Source organism: Drosophila nasuta, chromosome 2R, assembly GCF_023558535.2.
Source record: "Drosophila nasuta strain 15112-1781.00 chromosome 2R, ASM2355853v1, whole genome shotgun sequence".
NCBI classification, from domain to species: Eukaryota; Metazoa; Arthropoda; class Insecta; order Diptera; family Drosophilidae; genus Drosophila; species Drosophila nasuta.
In genome coordinates, this window is record NC_083456.1 from 159,730 (window position 1) to 177,502 (window position 17,773).

General features: G+C 37.6%; 1 protein-coding gene and 1 long non-coding RNA gene across 3 annotated transcripts; both read left to right on the forward strand.

Moving 5' to 3' along the window:
* The first annotated feature begins 1,474 nt into the window (after positions 1–1,474).
* LOC132785391 (uncharacterized) lies at positions 1,475–8,724 on the forward strand. Its single transcript, XM_060791476.1, has 2 exons — positions 1,475–1,607; positions 6,866–8,724. Exon 2 carries the CDS (start codon positions 6,884–6,886, stop codon positions 7,640–7,642), a length of 759 nt encoding a protein of 252 aa, XP_060647459.1. The 5' UTR covers positions 1,475–1,607; positions 6,866–6,883; the 3' UTR covers positions 7,643–8,724.
* A 4,723-nt stretch (positions 8,725–13,447) lies between these two features.
* LOC132785415 (uncharacterized) lies at positions 13,448–15,681 on the forward strand. Of its 2 annotated transcripts, none has more exons than XR_009632317.1 (3): positions 13,448–14,387; positions 14,537–15,038; positions 15,099–15,681. It is a non-coding gene; the product is annotated as an uncharacterized LOC132785415 (long non-coding RNA). The 2 variants fall into 2 exon arrangements; XR_009632316.1 differs by having other exon boundaries at positions 14,816–15,038.
* The last annotated feature ends 2,092 nt before the right edge of the window (positions 15,682–17,773 follow it).

The following is a 17,773-nucleotide window of genomic DNA, read 5'->3' on the forward strand; positions in this document are numbered from 1 at the left end:
TTCCATTCCGAGCGAATACCATTACCACTTAAGATTTTTTTTTTTGGTATTTAATATTTTTTATTTCATCTTAACTTTTGCAAATCTAGCCAATGTGTAATTCATAAATTTTTTTTTTTTTCTACAGCATTGCTCGTCAGGAATTTCCAAAATGAGGCCGACACGTCGAAATGGTTTGGATCTACGCATCTATTAAAATTGTATGGGACTTTGAGTCTTATTACTGAAAACTCAAGAATATGCTGTACTATCTCCGCATTAAAAGCAATAAAAGAATGTGTAAAACATTATCCTGTACATAGTAAAGCTGCGAGAAACTTAGTAATGCAATATTTAATTGGCATATTAGACATCAGCAACCAAGATGTGGTTTATCTTAGCGGTTGTTGTTGGTTAATGTTACAACAAGAACGGACAAATGCCAACACCGCTGGAAATTTGCATGAAAGAATGCAATGGCAAAACTACCAAATGGGAATACTGAACAATTTAAACATTCTTTTAAATCAAGTATTCCCCACGTATACAAATGCTTATTCAACTTTTTCGACTTCTGAAACGCACAAATTCGAGTACTTTATGGTTAAATTACACGCAGACCCCATTGAAAGAGCATCACAAGTGTGCAGGCGCTTTAGTAATTTGATTGATTTTCTTAAAATAGCGTTAAGGTGTGTAAACCGAAACTAAATTTATGATATAAATAATGATTGACTCATATTTTTTTCCAGTTATCCCTATCCTTCAAATAAACTAATAAATTCAACGAAAATATTGCATCTGGTTCAAAGAGGATTAGGATTGAGTTACATAAATTGTTTTGACAATTCATTCTTTGGATACCTTCTACCTCATATTCATACTAAGTTGATAGAACTTTTGGAAGTACTAGTTGCTATGTAAGTAATAAATATATTTATGTATATTTATAAAAAGTCAGTTGCGCCCATAGTTTAATATTATATATACGAACAAAACAAACAGAAAAATATTTAAAAATAATTATTTGTGCTGACTTAACTCAAGGCAATGTGTTGGCGCATTTGATAGTTATTAGTTAAGAGCATGAAATACCAAATGAAGTTATTAGAATTAGGGCGAAGCGAGAGCGCAATAAAGCTTTCGTTTGTTGCTCTCTGAGCGAATTCGCCTCGCTTCGCCGCTCTAGTTAAGTTAGGCTTAATGTCACTTAGCATAGATTTATAAACACAGTTGAAATTGAGAACTCTACAGCGCGTCATCATTTACTCCGTTTTCGTTTTCGTCGTTTGTAACAACAACAATTAGGTCCATACTTTGTTCGCGAATAAAGCGGAAAATTAATAATTGCAAAAACTCTTGTAATTTTTCATGGCGCCCCCCGGGTGGACACTAATTGTTGTTGAACGCGAGTGATTGAAAAAAACAGAAAACAAAAACAAAACAAATTCGCGCCGGTCGCTAAATAAAATAAAACATAAACAAACAATTGACTTTGTGCCAGTGCTGTGATCCACTTGTGTTTGTGTCATCGGTGGACTTTTCTGCATCATCGCTGGAGGATACCCTGCACCAAGCAGAACACACAGAGGAAAGTGGCTGGGATCATTAAAGATCGCCAATTCCAGGTACTGTGCGAAAAATTGGAAGCGAAAAACTGAATTGGTTGCCAAGTTGCAAAATTCTAGTGACGCTTTCAATTCTTGGCACATACGTAATAGTAGAGCATTTGTTTTAAATTTTATATTTTAATTTAAAAAGTGAACCGCTTAGGAAGAATATTGTTTTGTTTTCTAAGTGAAAGTGACTAGGGAAATTCTTATTTCCATTGCATCGAACTTCTTCTCTCAGTTCGTTGCAATTTTCGCTTTCGTCGCCCCTTTGTCACCAGATTCGTAGCCGCTGTAAGTTGTGTGCTGTTGCTAAGCGCACATACGTATATACATACATATATACCCGCAAGCCAACACTGCACCGGTGCATTTCGGCTCCGTGTTGTTGTTGCTTGCATTTTCGTTTTCGTTTCGCGCGCTTAGAAACAGCGCACATACACACATACGTACGTTAGCAAGCCAGCATCTGCACAGTGCATTGCGCTCTGTAGTCTGTGTTGTTGCTTGCACTTTTCGTTGTCGCGCGCTTTGCAGCGCTTAGAACTCGCTCCCCTACATTCGTTGGTTGAGCATATCAGTGCGATATCTTGTTTGCTCCCTCGAATTGTGTACTCCCCTATTATTGTCCGAGAAAGCTTAGTGGTTAGCTTAGGACAATTTAAAAATAATAATAATAAAAAAAAAAAATAAAAAAAAAATTTAAGTAAAAATAAAAGAATAGTTCAAAATAATAATTCAAAAAAAAAAAAAAATAATACATTTTTTTTTAAGTTTCTTTTTCGTTGTTGTTGTTGGAAGCAACAAGTTTTATTTTGTATTTTATTTTTATATATATTTTTTTTTTTTTTGTCGTCTCCTCTAATAAGTTAAACAAAAATGAATTCGAAAGAAACTCTTGAAGGCTCTAAAAAGAAACTTGCTATTTGCGTGAAGAGCATTTGCAGAGTTAATAATCAAATTCTCGATGACACGATCGGTCGAGATTTGACAGAGCTAGAGTGCAGGCTTGAGATGTTGTCGTCGCATATTGAGAATGCTCTCAAATATCAAAGCAGAATTGAGACATTTGACGAATATGACGATTACCGGTGCGAGTTAGAAGAGATTTGCATTACTGCAAAGGCAAGGCTGAAGGCGATGGTGAAATCGTTGACCGATACTTCATCCGCCAATATATCGATTCAGCCGATTGCCGCTCCTCGTACCCGTCTACCTAAACTCTCATTGCCAAAGTTCAGCGGAAAGTATTCCGAATTTAAAAATTTCATAAGCTTGTTTGAGACTCTTGTTGACAATGACCATTCAATTCCGCGCATTGAGAAATTCAATCATCTCATTTCTTGTCTCTCTGGTGAGGCTCTTGGAACGGTGAGAGCGTTTCAAGTCACCGAGGACAACTATGAGAAAGCAATGGCAAGTTTGAAAAGAGTATATGACAATGATTGTCTGATATTTAATGAAAATATCACTGCTCTTTTCAATTTGCCAAAGATTTCGCAGCCCTCCGCTTCAGCGTTGCGAAACTTGATTGACACTGTCTCTGCGATATACGGATCTTTGTTGTCGATAGGTGATGATAAGAAGATTGCAAATGCAATCCTTATTCACCTGGTCATGCACAAAGTTGATGCAATAACAAAGAAGAAGTGGGATGAGCAGCTAGATTACACGAAAATTCCATTATGGAGTGAGTGTGAAACTGTGCTTAATCGTCGATATCAGCACTTGTCAGCTGAGAATTCGACAAAGTCCGATAGTCAAGCCGTTTCCACTAAACAGCTTAATAAAAGCTCGTTTTCGTGTACGACGCTCAAAGATAAGATTGATCAAAAGACCCAAATATGCGAATATTGCAATTCCGAAGATCATTCCATCGTGAGTTGCTCGATGTTTGCTGCCTTGGCAGTTAAACAGAGATTCGACTACGCGAAAACAACTGCATTATGCATAAATTGTCTTCGGAAGGGTCACACTGTCGCCAAATGTAAGGCAAAAGTGTCGTGTGTGCAGCCGTTCACATCATACGTTGCTGCACATATATTCTGCGACTACAAATAGTAGAGCGTTACCACCCCGAGTCTCTCCGCTGTTGAGCCTGATCGTCCATCCACTTCACATGCGATGCATGCGACCGTGTCGGATAAAGTGATCCTGGCCACAGCAGTCATCAAAATAAAGACGAATTCAGGCGATTTCGTCTTAGCCCGAGCTTTGCTGGACTCTGGGTCACAAATTAATTTTGTGACTGAGGAACTAGCTCAGCGGCTGCATTTGCGTAGAGAAGACTCGTGCATCAGCTTGCTTGGCATTGGTGAATCCAATTCTCAAGTTAAGAAAAAGATACACACTGTGGTGAAGTCGCGAGTTGGCTGCAATGAATACGCGATCGATTTATGGATCCTCAAATCGATCTCAGGTTATCAGCCAGATCACACTGTAAATGTCAGTGGCTGGAAGATACCTGACAATATTCAGCTAGCGGATCCCTATTTCTTCAAACCGCAGAAAATTGATCTTCTTATCGGCGCTGAAACATTCTTTTGACCTATTGTCCGTTGGCCAAATCAAGCAAGGTCCAGAGTGTCCAATCCTCCAAAAGACAAGCCTTGGGTGGATTGTCTCGGGGCGGTACACTCCTGGTGAAAAATCTCACCAGAAGATGACTGTCAATCTGAGCTATCAGGAAGAAAGTTTGAGCTCGATTGACAAAACCTTGCTGAAGTTTTGGACTGTCGAAGATGTGCGCTCTCCCTCCAAAGTCCTTTCCGCTGAACAACAAAGTTGTGAAGATCATTTCACAAATAATGTGAGAAGATTGCCGTCTGGTCGTTTCGAAGTAAGACTGCCGTTCAAATCAGATTCGCACCAGCTTGGGTGCTCATTTGAAGTTGCTAAACGGCGGTTTTTGTCGCTTGAAAAACGCTTAACTCGAGATCCCGAGTTAAAGCGAATGTACTTGGAATTTATGGAAGAATATGTAGAGATGGGCCACATGTCCGAAGTGAGTCACATCCTTCCAAGTACACCACACTATGTTATTCCGCACCAATGTGTACTACGGCCCCAAAGCACTTCGACAAAGCTGAGGGTCGTATTTGATGCTTCGTGTCGCACTTCGACACATAAGGCGTTGAATGACATTCTTATGGTCGGGCCGACCATTCAAGAAGAGCTGTTTTCGACTCTGCTTCGTTTTCGATTGCATAAATACGCATTAACGGCCGACATCAAAAAGATGTACCGCCAAGTTATGGTGCACGAGGCAGATCGAAACTATCAGCTCATAGTGTGGAGAAAAGATCCATCAGACTCGTTGAGATTATTCAGATTAAATACTGTAACATATGGCACTGCGCCAGCGCCATTCTTGGCCATACGGTGTTTGATCCAGCTGAGCGAGATTGCGAAATCCTCGCACCCCATGGCAGCTGAGGTTATCAGGCAAGATTTCTACGTTGACGATATGTTGACTGGTGCCGCATGCGTCGAGGACCTGAAGACAATTAAGTCTGAAGTGTCGCAGATACTGCTAGGAGCAGGTTTTGAACTTGCGAAGTGGTTCTCGAATGCTCCTGGGTTCTCCGCATCAAACAGTACACCAAAGCCGATAACGATCTCCGAGACTGACGCAACCAAGACTCTAGGTGTGATTTGGTTGCCAAATGAAGACGTGTTCCAATTCCGGATCGACGATTCATTCATGGGTCTTAAAGCGACAAAACGGAACATTCTCTCGGTGACATCGCGGTTATTCGATCCGCTTGGCCTATTGAGTCCCTTAATTATAAAAGCAAAGATACTGCTTCAAGAGCTCTGGCTTCAAAAGTTGGAGTGGGACGAATCCATACCATTGAGTTTGGATACATCGTGGCAGCAATTGAAGTCAAATTTGACACAATTGCAAAATATAAAAGTGCCACGATATTTGTTCACAGAGCCTACGTCACCGATAGAGATACATGGCTTCGCCGACGCCTCAATAAGAGCGTATGGGGCGTGTATTTACGTTCGTACGCAAACTGCAGAAGGTTGTAAAGTATCATTACTAACCTCAAAATCAAAAGTAGCGCCCCTCAAGACTAAGACTCTTCCTAGACTTGAGTTGTGTGCAGCTCACCTTCTTGCAGAACTCTGCCACCGCATACGAAGATTGATCCGATCACCAATTGAACGGACGGTTCTTTGGTCAGATTCGGAAGTCACTCTTCATTGGATCCGGTCACATCCTTCCACTCTCGCGACATTCGTGTCGAATCGAGTGGCCGAGATTCAAGAGTGGTCAGAGAGCGTGGAATGGCGTCATGTTCCAACTAAGCAGAACCCCGCAGACATTGTATCGAGAGGTTGCGATGTGACTGAACTGTGCGCGTCAATGTGGTTTAGTGGTCCGTCATTCTTGATGGAACCACACGACGCATGGCCAGTTAACCACCATTTCGTCTCTGAAGAGACGCGCAATTTGAAGTGCGCAAAACAGCTGTTGGACTGACAGCTATAGTGGTAAAGTCAGATCTAGTGGACTCGATCGAAAGTTTTTCGTCGCACACAAGTCTGTTGAGAGTGTTCGCTTATGTGTTCCGCTTCATTCGAAGATGCAAAGACAAAACAGTTCAATTTGAACTGGTTCCAACGGCATCAGAACTGAAAGAAGCATTCAGTAAAATAGTAGAAGTAATGCAGGATTTCGAATTCAGAGACGATATAGAAAGGGTTCGTAAGAGTACACGTGTGAGCTCGAGTCTACAACGACTCAATCCTTTCATACATGAGTATGAAGGATCTTGGTGTTCGTTTTCGTTGTTGCGAGTCGGGGGGCGACTGGTAAATGCTCCTACTTCGTATGATGCTAAGTTTCCACTCCTCTTGTCGAAGCGCTCACAATTTGCTCGCAGCTATGTGAGATACCTTCACTTGACCAACTGTCACGCTGGCCCAAGAGCGCTCGTGAGCATTCTCAGAGAACGACTTTGGTTAGTTAATGCTCAAGAGCTTTGTCGTCAGACAGTACGATCATGCATCCGTTGCTTTAAATGCAAACCTCGGTTGCTTAAGCAAATAATGGGAAATTTGCCTGCTGATCGACTCCGAGCGCTCCGCCCATTTTCAATTTGTGGCGTAGATTTTTGTGGCCCGGTTGAGACAACCTATAGGATTCGCGGAAAGCCGCCGTACAAGTCGTACATAGCTTTGTTCGTCTGTTTTGCGTCAAAAGCGGTTCACTTAGAAATTGTATCCGATCTGTCAACTAATGCATTTCTAATGGCTTTCCAAAGGTTTGTTGGTCGAAGAGGATGTCCGAGCCGAGTCCATTGCGACAACGCGACGAACTTCGTCGGAGCAAGTCGCCATCTGGAGGAGCTAAGGAGGCGAGTCGAGGCCGAGGAGAACGCAGTTCGCGACTTCGCATCAAGAAGCGGGTGCGAATTTGCGTTCATACCGCCGAGGGCTCCTCACTTCGGAGGACTATGGGAGGCAGGTGTGAAGTCTGCAAAGCACCTACTCCTACGGACGGTGGGCAACGCCCTGCTCACGCTCGAGGAGCTGCAGACAGTGGTCGTGGCGGTCGAGGCGGTGCTCAACTCCCGCCCGCTAGGAGCCGTAAGCCAAGACCCCAACGACGGCGAGGCGCTAACCCCGGGCATCTACTGGTGGGCGGACCACTGGTGGCACCGGCAGCATCGCGGACCCCGGACCAGGAGGGTCTGAGTTGCTTAAGGCGATGGCGAGCTGTCTCGTCGCTCAAGCGAGCGTTCTGGCAGCGATGGTCCGGGAGTATGTGCTCGGCCTGCAGGCACGGGCCAAGTGGGACCAGTTGCAGCCGAATCTGCAAGTCGGAGAGCTCGTCGTCGTCGCAGAAGACAACCAGCCGCCGATGCAGTGGATGGTGGGTCGAGTCGTGGCGGTGTATCCAGGAGCGGACGGGGCGGTGCGCGTCGCAGACGTGCGAACCAGCACAGGAGGGCTGTTTAAACGGCCAATACACAAATTGGCGCCTCTGCCAATCGGATGAAGGCACAGCCGTTCATCGGGGCCGGTGTTGGCGCATTTGATAGTTATTAGTTAAGAGCATGAAATACCAAATGAAGTTATTAGAATTAGGGCGAAGCGAGAGCGCAATAAAGCTTTCGTTTGTTGCTCTCTGAGCGAATTCGCCTCGCTTCGCCGCTCTAGTTAAGTTAGGCTTAATGTCACTTAGCATAGATTTATAAACACATTTGAAATTGAGAACTCTACAGCGCGTCATCATTTACTCCGTTTTCGTTTTCGTCGTTTGTAACAACAACAATTAGGTCCATACTTTGTTCGCGAATAAAGCGGAAAATTAATAATTGCAAAAACTCTTGTAATTTTTCACAATGTTTATGTTTAGATTTCCCTTTTTCTGACTTTTTATACCCGCTACCCATAGGGTAGAAGAAGGGTTTTAGAACTTTGTGCCGGCAGGAAATGTATGTAACAGGTAGAAGGAGGCATCTCCGACCCTATAAAGTATATATATTCTTCATCAGCGTCAACAGCAGAGGCGATCTAGCCATGTCCGTCTGTCCGTCTGTGTGTCTGTCCGTATGAACACCTAGATCTCAGAGATTATAAGAGATAGAGCTATAATTTTTTTCGACAGCATTTGTTATGTTTGCACGCAAATCAAGTTTGTTTAAAATTTTTGCCACGCCCCCTTCCGCCACCGAAAATCAAAAAAATCGAATAGCAAGCGTTATTTTAAAGCTAGAGCTACGAATTTTGGTGTATATAATAACAACTATAGTATTTGTGATTCCTGAAAATTGATTGCGATCATATACAAATTGTGGAAGGTATTAAATAAATACTTTTGTATGGGCAAAAACGCCTTCTTACTGGGGGTCTGAGTTGCTTTATCCGACAATCTGGTATATTGTGCCGTCTATGGTATATCTTGAATATGGTACCATATTAATATACCACATATACCACTCGGTATATTTTTAGTATTTTTGTAGTATTTTCGGTATATTTTAAAAATAATACCGCAATATTTTGCTTTTATTCAAAATGGGCAGCTGGTATCTCACAGACGAGCACACTCGACTGTAACTTTCTTACTTGTTTAAATATTATTTTCGGATAGTTATTTTTTAAACTTTACTTTGGTATCTCAATAAAGTAATTCCATTTTGTTTTTAAGCTGCCACACTCAACTAAGGATGCATTTCCGATTGATAACAGAAGTTCTACAGGTGGCCTTGAAGAGCACAAGAGGGTCAACACATGATGGTTATCAACAAAAATTTTAGTAAGTTTATTTTTTAAAAAGTCAGGCGTTTAAGGGCCCAGCTCACATTTGTTATTTGGGTATATCAACCTTTTGCACATTATTATTTTTGTATATTGTATTCTAAAGTTACAGTCAAATCAAACCATAAAGACGTAGCTAGCATACGTCAAAAACATTAATCGTTTAATTAAATTGGGGTTTCCAAAATTTCCACTCTAATCGGACTATTTTGCATACTGCAACTTTCGAATAATAAAATAGCAAGCCAAATCTGCTCCGGAAGAGTTCAATATCAATAGCATTATTGCAACTCCAAAATAGTCGAACGTTAGATTAGATCCGTTCGGCTCATTTCTAAATTGTAAAGCAGCACGCAATATCCGGTACAGGCTCAATTCAGTTACAGATCGCATTCTAAAAAAAAAATATTTAAATCAATGGTTGAGATTTATCGCTTTCGTTTATCGTTTATTTATCGCTTTTGGCTATTTAAAATGCGAATTTTAGCGGAAGGAATGCGAATATGACCACTTGATCATTCAAGTCAAGTCCAGAAAGGTTACAGCAGGATTCAATATATTTTGTAAATAGATGAGAACTAATTACGATTATTTAATTTAAAAAGCTATTTATTTATTTATTTAAAAAAGCAAGATATTAAATTTGGTTTTTTCCTTATTATTTAATTGTAATCAAAACGATATATATTTATCAAAATCTAGTCAAATTTTCTACAAAAATATAATAATTTTTCTACAACAATATAAGTTTATAATAGTCAAAACTTTATAATATTGATTATTATTATTAATATTTATGTATTTATTTTAACGTATAATGTGAAGTATTAAAACAAATTTGTAAAAACGATATGTATATATATACATGTGTATATATATATCAACTTCAGCAAAAATAGTTATATCAAAACACAGCACAACAGAAGCTGTGGGAAAGCTTGATGCTAATAATATAGAATATAACTCATTTTAAAAATTGTTTTGCAATTTAAAAATTAAAGGTCAAATATATAAGCAAGAAATTTATGATCAATCAATTTCATAAAATATTGTATTCTTATTTGAGTTTTGCCTTCCTAATTCAAAACAACTGATTCCACGATGGATGTCTCTAAAAGTTAGTTGCCGCTAGTTGCTAGATTATTAATCGAATACTTGAATTCGATTAGCTATTAATTATGCATATACTTCCATTAAAAGTGCTATGAACGAGTACACAGTCTATAATTTTATTCGGATGTGTGCATGTACAACAAATGTGAACTGATTTCTTATAAACCTCATCTTATTTTTTTTTTTGTTACTTCTAGTTCTCTGAGAATAAAAGTTTATGGTGCCATTATCTTATGGCTTTCCATATTTGTTGAGGGAAGCGGATATGATTTAATGATAGATAACCTTATTGAAAATATACTTGAAGATATAACGATTAGTCAAACAAAAGTAAGTTTTGCCATATCTTTCCTATATGTATTACAATTTCTAATATTACAGTCCAAACTTATAATTAAAAACAACGGCACAGAGATCTATTCAACAAATTCTGCAAAAACTTTTCAAAAAGGGATGTACGTTAACACAAACAAAGCATTAGTTTGTCGACAAGCGTTACGTTGCTTACAAACGGTTCTTGTTTCATTTGGATATTTATTAAAACCTTCTTTATTAAAGGTGAGTTAAAAATTATACTGCCAAAGCACTATGTTAATGTTTTCACTTATAATAGGATTTATTCAACACACTATTGGAAATAGCTGTTGGTATTTTTGAGAATTCTACCATTCTACAACATCCTTATAATGACTGGCTCTGTCGTTTGGAAATATATAAATCTTTATTCACATTTACTAAATTGCGAAATCTTCCCTATCCTCCACCCATGGAAATATTTTTGCACATATTAAATGAATCGTACACAAAAGATCCATGCTTAAAATTACGCACCATTTCCAAACATATGATAAAGTCAATTGAAACAATTTTACATTCGCAAAAAAGAAAGCTTAATTTTTCAGCTCCATGTTGAAAACATGCCGAACTTAAAATTTCAATTGTTTGAACGACAAAGCAATGAAGATATAGAAAAAAATATTAGCGATAAAGAAACAATCGAAAGTTCTGAATCAAAAATCATTATTTCCAATAACGAAATCTGTACTGATTTTATACCGACACAGAAAATGCATAAATCAAGGGAAATAATTTTTGAAAATCAACATAATATTGATTGCCATAACAAGCTACATTTAATAGAACTTTTTTAATAGTAATCAACAAATCAAAACACCTTCGAATCAGAAAAGTAAGGACTCATACGACGGAGAGAGCTTTAAGATATGCGAAAGTAAATGTGATGATGATCAGTATATTGCTGAACTTGAAGCAGCATTTGTCGATGAACTTATATAGGTAATAATTTGTAATTTTTCAACTAAATAAATTTATTGCTAAAGACTTCTGAAATAAAAAATTCGAATTTTCTTTGCTTGGAATGAGTATATCCGATCTCAAGAGCCTGATGAGATCATCTGTGCCTGTTACTTAGTGCCAAAATTGCAAATAGTGGTAATCTAAAAATAAGCTGGACATTTTAAAATGTTGACAGAAATATTTTGTCTATATGACCACGACGAATTCGCCCGCTCTAACCGCTGACAGAGTTGTAACCCTCCATTATTTGGTTAACATCGCCATCGAAAGGTAGAACCTAAAAGTGTCCATTATCTCAAATTGGCCTTTTGGAATTATAAGAACGCGCATCGGACGTTGGAGATATTCAATCGTAGGATTTTGTGAGATGGCACACAAAAAATGTGTTTAAGCGCAATAGGGAATTGAAAAAATTAAAAACACCCGAGTATTTGATCAGAGACCCGAGTATTTTCGCAGACAATCCAGTCGTTGACACTCGCGGTTTGATTTTATGACTATCAGGCATGCTCCTCTATTCACTTTTCGCTTTCGTTTTGGGACCAAAACCGAGATTTTCGTTTTTAGGTGCTTCGGTTTTCACAAGTCATCGTTTCGCTATCGGAACGTTTCATATTTTACTGCTGAAACAGATGACTTGTGTTTTGGTCAGAAGTAAACAACGCGAACAAAATGCCATTCGTATGTCCAATTTCCTGCGTGGATAGAACTCACATAAGGATAATTTTATCTTGCATAGTTGATTTATGCTTTCCCTGAAAAAAATATATTTGCCTTTTGTCTTTTTTGGAAATAAAGATTTGAAACTTTTTTTTTTTTAAATCAGGTGAACGGAAATCAGCTGTTTCCCACAAAAAAAGAGCTGCCACCTTTTTAATGAATTTCATTCCGGTGATTTCAACAATTTTTTGGTTTTAAATTTTACCACTTAAGTAATTAAATTAAAGAAATTAATTTTTAAAAAACATATTTTACCCAACAAATTTATTGCCATCCGTTTCATTAACAAGTATTTTTCAGCCATGCTCCGGTTTTCACTTTTCGTTTTCGTTTTGGGACCAAAACCGAGATTTTCGTTTTTAGGTGCTCCGGTTTTCACAAGTTTTTAGTTATCGTTTTGCTATCGCAACGTTTCATTTTTTACTGCTAAAACAGCTGACTTGTGTTTTGGTTAAAAGTAAAAAAAAATTTGAGGTGGGGTCAGAAATTAGTCGTTTTAAAAATAATTACAAGCCTAATTTATCTGCTGACGGTCTTAAAAGAACGACAATAAACCAATGAGTCAACTATTTTTTTCCTTTTGCTAATAAGATCCGATTTAATGTCAAAAAAGGCATTTACTTTTCATTTCGGCATTTCATTTCGTTTTGCAATTCGAATTACAAATTACTTTAAAATATAATTTATATTAATTATATAAGTGGCTAACTGAATGTGTAAAAAACAAATTGCAAATTGCCGAGTGTGCCTATCCACTCCTTTTTTTGTATTAAACAAGTAAGAAAGTTACAGTCGAGTGTGCTCGACTTTGAGATACCCGCTACCCATTTTTAGTAAAGGCAAAATATTGCGGTATTTTTCTCAAAAATATACCGAAAATACTAAAAATATACCACACAGTATGTTTGGTATATCGATATCGATCGATAGTACACTATTCAAAATATACCATAGACGGCACAATGGACCAGATTGTCGGCCAAAGCAACTAAGAGCCCTGGTAAGTAGGCGTTATTGCCCATACAAAAGTATTTCTTTAATAACTTCCACAATTTTTATCTGATCGCAATCAAATTTTCAAAAATCATAAATACTATAGTTATTATTGTATACACCAGCTGTAGCTTGAAAATTACGCTTGTTATTCGATTTTATTGATTTGCGGGGGCGGAAATGGGCGTGCCAAAAATTTGAAACAAACTTGATCTGCGTGCAAACATAACAATTGCTGTCGAAAAATTATAGCTCTATCTCTTATAGTCTCTGAGATCCAGTGTTTCATACGGACGGTCATATGGGGGCGTGGGGAAGTACAAAATATACCAGATTATCCTTCTGGGACCGACACTGACATCATTGCAGTAGATTTACTATAGATCAAGTATGCGCTCCGTAGCTTTTCACTTCAAGAGAACTATGTTGTACGAGAATATTTTATATTGTGCTTGAGTCTTGCTTGTTGGTTAAATCAAAAAGTGAATACATAATTAAAATAAATAAATTTCAACTTTTACAATGGAAGAAAGAAAGAACAGAGCTCCTTTAAAACGAAAAGTCATTTCAATAGAAACAAAAATACAAATTCTAAACCGCTTAGATAATGGGCAAACTGCTACGGAAATAGCAAGAAGCCTTGATTTAAATGAGGCTACAGTTCGCACTATCAAAAAGAATGAAACTAAAATACGACATGCAGGAAGCATTGGGTCATCTATATCTACAAAATTTACCAGTAGAGCACGTGCACCAATTTTGGAGAAAATAGAAAGAGCACTTAGCATTTGGATCGAAAAAAGATCCCTTTAATCGAACGGATCTTTAAGGAAACGGCACTCAGGATTGGACTGCGCGAGCAAAATGAAGAGCCCTCTTCCAGCATAGATTCGTTGCTAGTAATGGATAATTCGCGAAATTTAAAAAAAGGTTCTCCATTCATAGCCTCAAATTTAAGGGTGAAGCGGCGTCGGCTGATGATGAAGCTGCTACCACATACCCAGAAGAAATTCAGGGGTTCATTAATGAAGAGGAATTCCTGCCCGATTAAGTTTTCAATGCTGATGAAACTGGACTTTGCTGGAAAAAAATGTCAAATCGAACTTTTATATCAAGGAATGTGAAAGTAGCCCCCGGCTTTAAGGCACAAAAAGATCGGTTTACACTTTTGCTGTGTAGTAATGCATCAGGCGACTTTCAAGTAAGGCCAATGCTTGTTTATAAATCGTTCAATCCCCGTGCGTTTAAAGGGATAGACAAGAGAAAATTACTCGTTTACTGGAAAGCAAGTTACAAAGCTTGGGTAACTGCAGAATTATTTAAGGACTGGTTCTTGAATGATTTTGTACCTGAGGCTGAAAAATATTTAAAAAACAGGTAAGAAAGTTACAGCCGAGTGTGCTCGACTGTGAGATACCCGCAACCCATTTTGAATAAAAGCAAAATATTGTGGTATTTTTTCAAAATATACCAAAAATAAAAATACTGAAAATATACCAAATTATATATTTGGTATATCGTTATAGTACTGCATTCAAAATATACCATAGACGGCACAATATACCAGATTGTCAGCCAAAGCAACTAAGACCCCTAGTAAGTAGCCGTTTTTGCCCATACAAAAGTATTTCTTTAATAACTTCGACAATTTTTATCGCAACTCTAGCTTTAAAATTACGCTTGTTATTAGATTTTTTTAATTTACGGGGGCGGAAGTGGGCGTGGCAAAAATTTGAAACAAACTTGATCTGCGTGCAATCATAACAAATGCTGTCGAAAAAAAATTATAGCTCTATCTCTTACAGTCTCTGAGATCCAGTGTTTCATACGGACGGTGCTGGTGCGCGCTGGCTTCTCCGGGCTTTGCTCTGTTAGAATGGGGTTCAAGAAAACGGCCAACTAATAAGACGCATCACTTATAATAATAATACATTAAGAATTCGCCTACATATGGGAAGACAGAGAAGAAGGAGTGTAATGGGAAGGTTGTATTAAACAATAGTGAAAGAGAAGGGGAAGGAGAGGAAGGTAAGTTAACAAAGAAAACGGAGCCACTCTTTAATGCAACACTGCTATTATTGTGTGCAGACGCCCACCCTACCGTGATCCTGCATTCTAATGCCAAAAATAACTGTTGGCAGGATCCCTAAAAGGAAGTGGTTCTGCTAACCTACTCCTGCTTGGTGATGCATGGTTCCAAATAAAATTATGCAATTAAGCGAACATACTTAATTTATTAACATACAACAAAAGGGATTTGAAGTTTAACAACATTACAAACGAAATGACAAACAAAAATAAATAAATAAATAATTTAACGGACCATAACATGTGTTTATGAGGCGGAAATTATTTAAATAAGGCAAAAAAAGAAAGAATAAAAAAATTAAAGACGAAAAATAATTAACCTATAAATATAAAATATATTCTAGCATAAATATAATATAAATAATAATTTTTGCATTTAAATATTGGAATAAATTAATAGAAAGAAAAAATTAGTTAAAATGAACTAGTTTGGTTCATTTAGAATGCAATGTTAGGCAATCACATAGAGTATAGTCAAATACTAGATTCAAGTAAAAATGAGGATCAGCTGATGGCTGTCACTCAATGAAATGTTTTGCTATTGCCAGTCTCGCAAGGTCATTGACCGCTGGGACTGCAGACAGCTGTAGCAGCGCTATGGTCAGATGGACCACAAGCAAAAGGAAAGCTTTAGCTCTAGCTCATATATTATTAATAAGTAAGAGTGAGACAGACTTACATACATTCGTGACTCCCACGCAGAAAGATCTTTCCTTGTGTTGGTGCCTGTCTGTGGGGAAAATAATAACTGGCGAGCTTTTGCGCATGCATGAAAGCTGGTTGCTATGACCGGATAGCGTCGATCAAAACAAACATGCATACATACAAATGTATGCAGGTATGGTTTTACCTGCTTTGCGGGTAATACAAAGTCATGAAATTTTATAACTAAATACAATTTTACAAAGCTATTTTGCCTATATGCGTTGCCTTATATGCATTCTTAAATGATTGCCGTTGTTATTTTATACAATAATACCGTAGTACTTGCATTATGAGTGCCCAAGAAAAGTTGTTGTTTCAACTTTCTCGCCACATCATACTACCCTTACAACACTGACTGACTCTCATTTATAAATGCATATTTGAACAAAACAACGTAAACTAACAATAATCAACAAACAAAAAAAAAAAGAAACATAAGCTGCTATTCAGCTGTTCGCCTTCCTCTTTTGTGTGTGGTGAATTTTCGATTGTAATGAATTTAAAATTCGACCACATACAAATTTGTTGTTTAAACACAGTTTTATTGCGGAGTTGATATAGATTATTACTGAGTTTTGTCACTGGGTTTATATAAATTATTACTGCACTAAATACCGAATCTAAAAAAATACACAAAACTAAACTTAGAACGACAAAGAAACTAAATATACTTATAAAAGATATTTACCCTAAAGAGGAAAACGGCACTTGATATTGGAGGATAAACTCCTGAAGTGGACAACCATCTATTGCAAGTGTTAAGTGGACGGCGAAGGTGCACTTTTGCGAAAAAAAAAACACAACGTATTAGTATAACAATTATACATTGCAGTACCATTGTATACTTACAAATACGATATATGCAGCAGCCACCAACCACTTCACTGAGGTATATTTTTTGTTTATATGCACTTTTTCACACTTTTTTTTCTCAGGTTTTTCACATTTTTGTTAGCAGGTTAACAATGGTCTTGCAAACAAAACCAACAAAAACCTCTTAACGGAATTTTGACAAATAATTCTACTCTAAAAGGTAACGCTAGGGTATTTTGGTGTAGACTTAACACGATCAGCTGATCTAGTAATTCATGCTTGCAATTATCGTAGTCCACCAATAGATGGCGCTATTTTGGAGCTTTCAGACTCATGGATAACTAAAGCTCCATTTCTCAAAACAAAACATGACAAGACATTTAGTACCATTTTCCCAGACTACAAATAATTTTCTACACTAAACAAATTAAATAATATAAATTAAATAGGACAATAAATATTTAATCACTAATATAATAAATAATATGTATAAATATGTGTGCAGAAAAAGAAGAAAAAAATATTGCATACTTTTAGGCTTAGTTCATTTCAACTACGACAAGCGGCCTATTACAGCTGTTGACGCTGATCAAGATATACTTTATAGGGTGGAGATGCCTCGTTCTACCTGTTACATACATTTCATGCCGGCACAAAGTTATAATACCCTTCTACCCTATGGCTAGCGCGTATAAAAATCAAATAGCCGAAATACAGCCAACGAGACTAAAAATATGAGGTACATCATAAGTTTCATATGACCATGATAGATGTAAAAGTTTTCTGTGTTCTGGCAGAATCATCATCTCCAGTGATGCCAATATTTTTTTCGAAAAAAAAAGACAGATTGAGAAAAAAAAACAGGAAAAATAGGATGAAAATATTATTAAAAGGATAGAAAAAGGGACAAAATGTTTGTTTACAATAATTTTGTTTTTTATTATTAAGATAATAGTTATGGCAGCTTTGATTATTTCTCCTTCGTCATTATTGCTGTCCTCATAAGTAGCCATGAAGCCAATTATTTGGAGATATTTTTCAGGCACAGGCAGTGTCTGTCAGACACTACATTTCTAATAAGGTTAGTGCACTTGGTTCAGTGCAATTTAACCTTCTTGGCGTCAAAATGTGTTTTTTACTAATTCACTTCTAATACT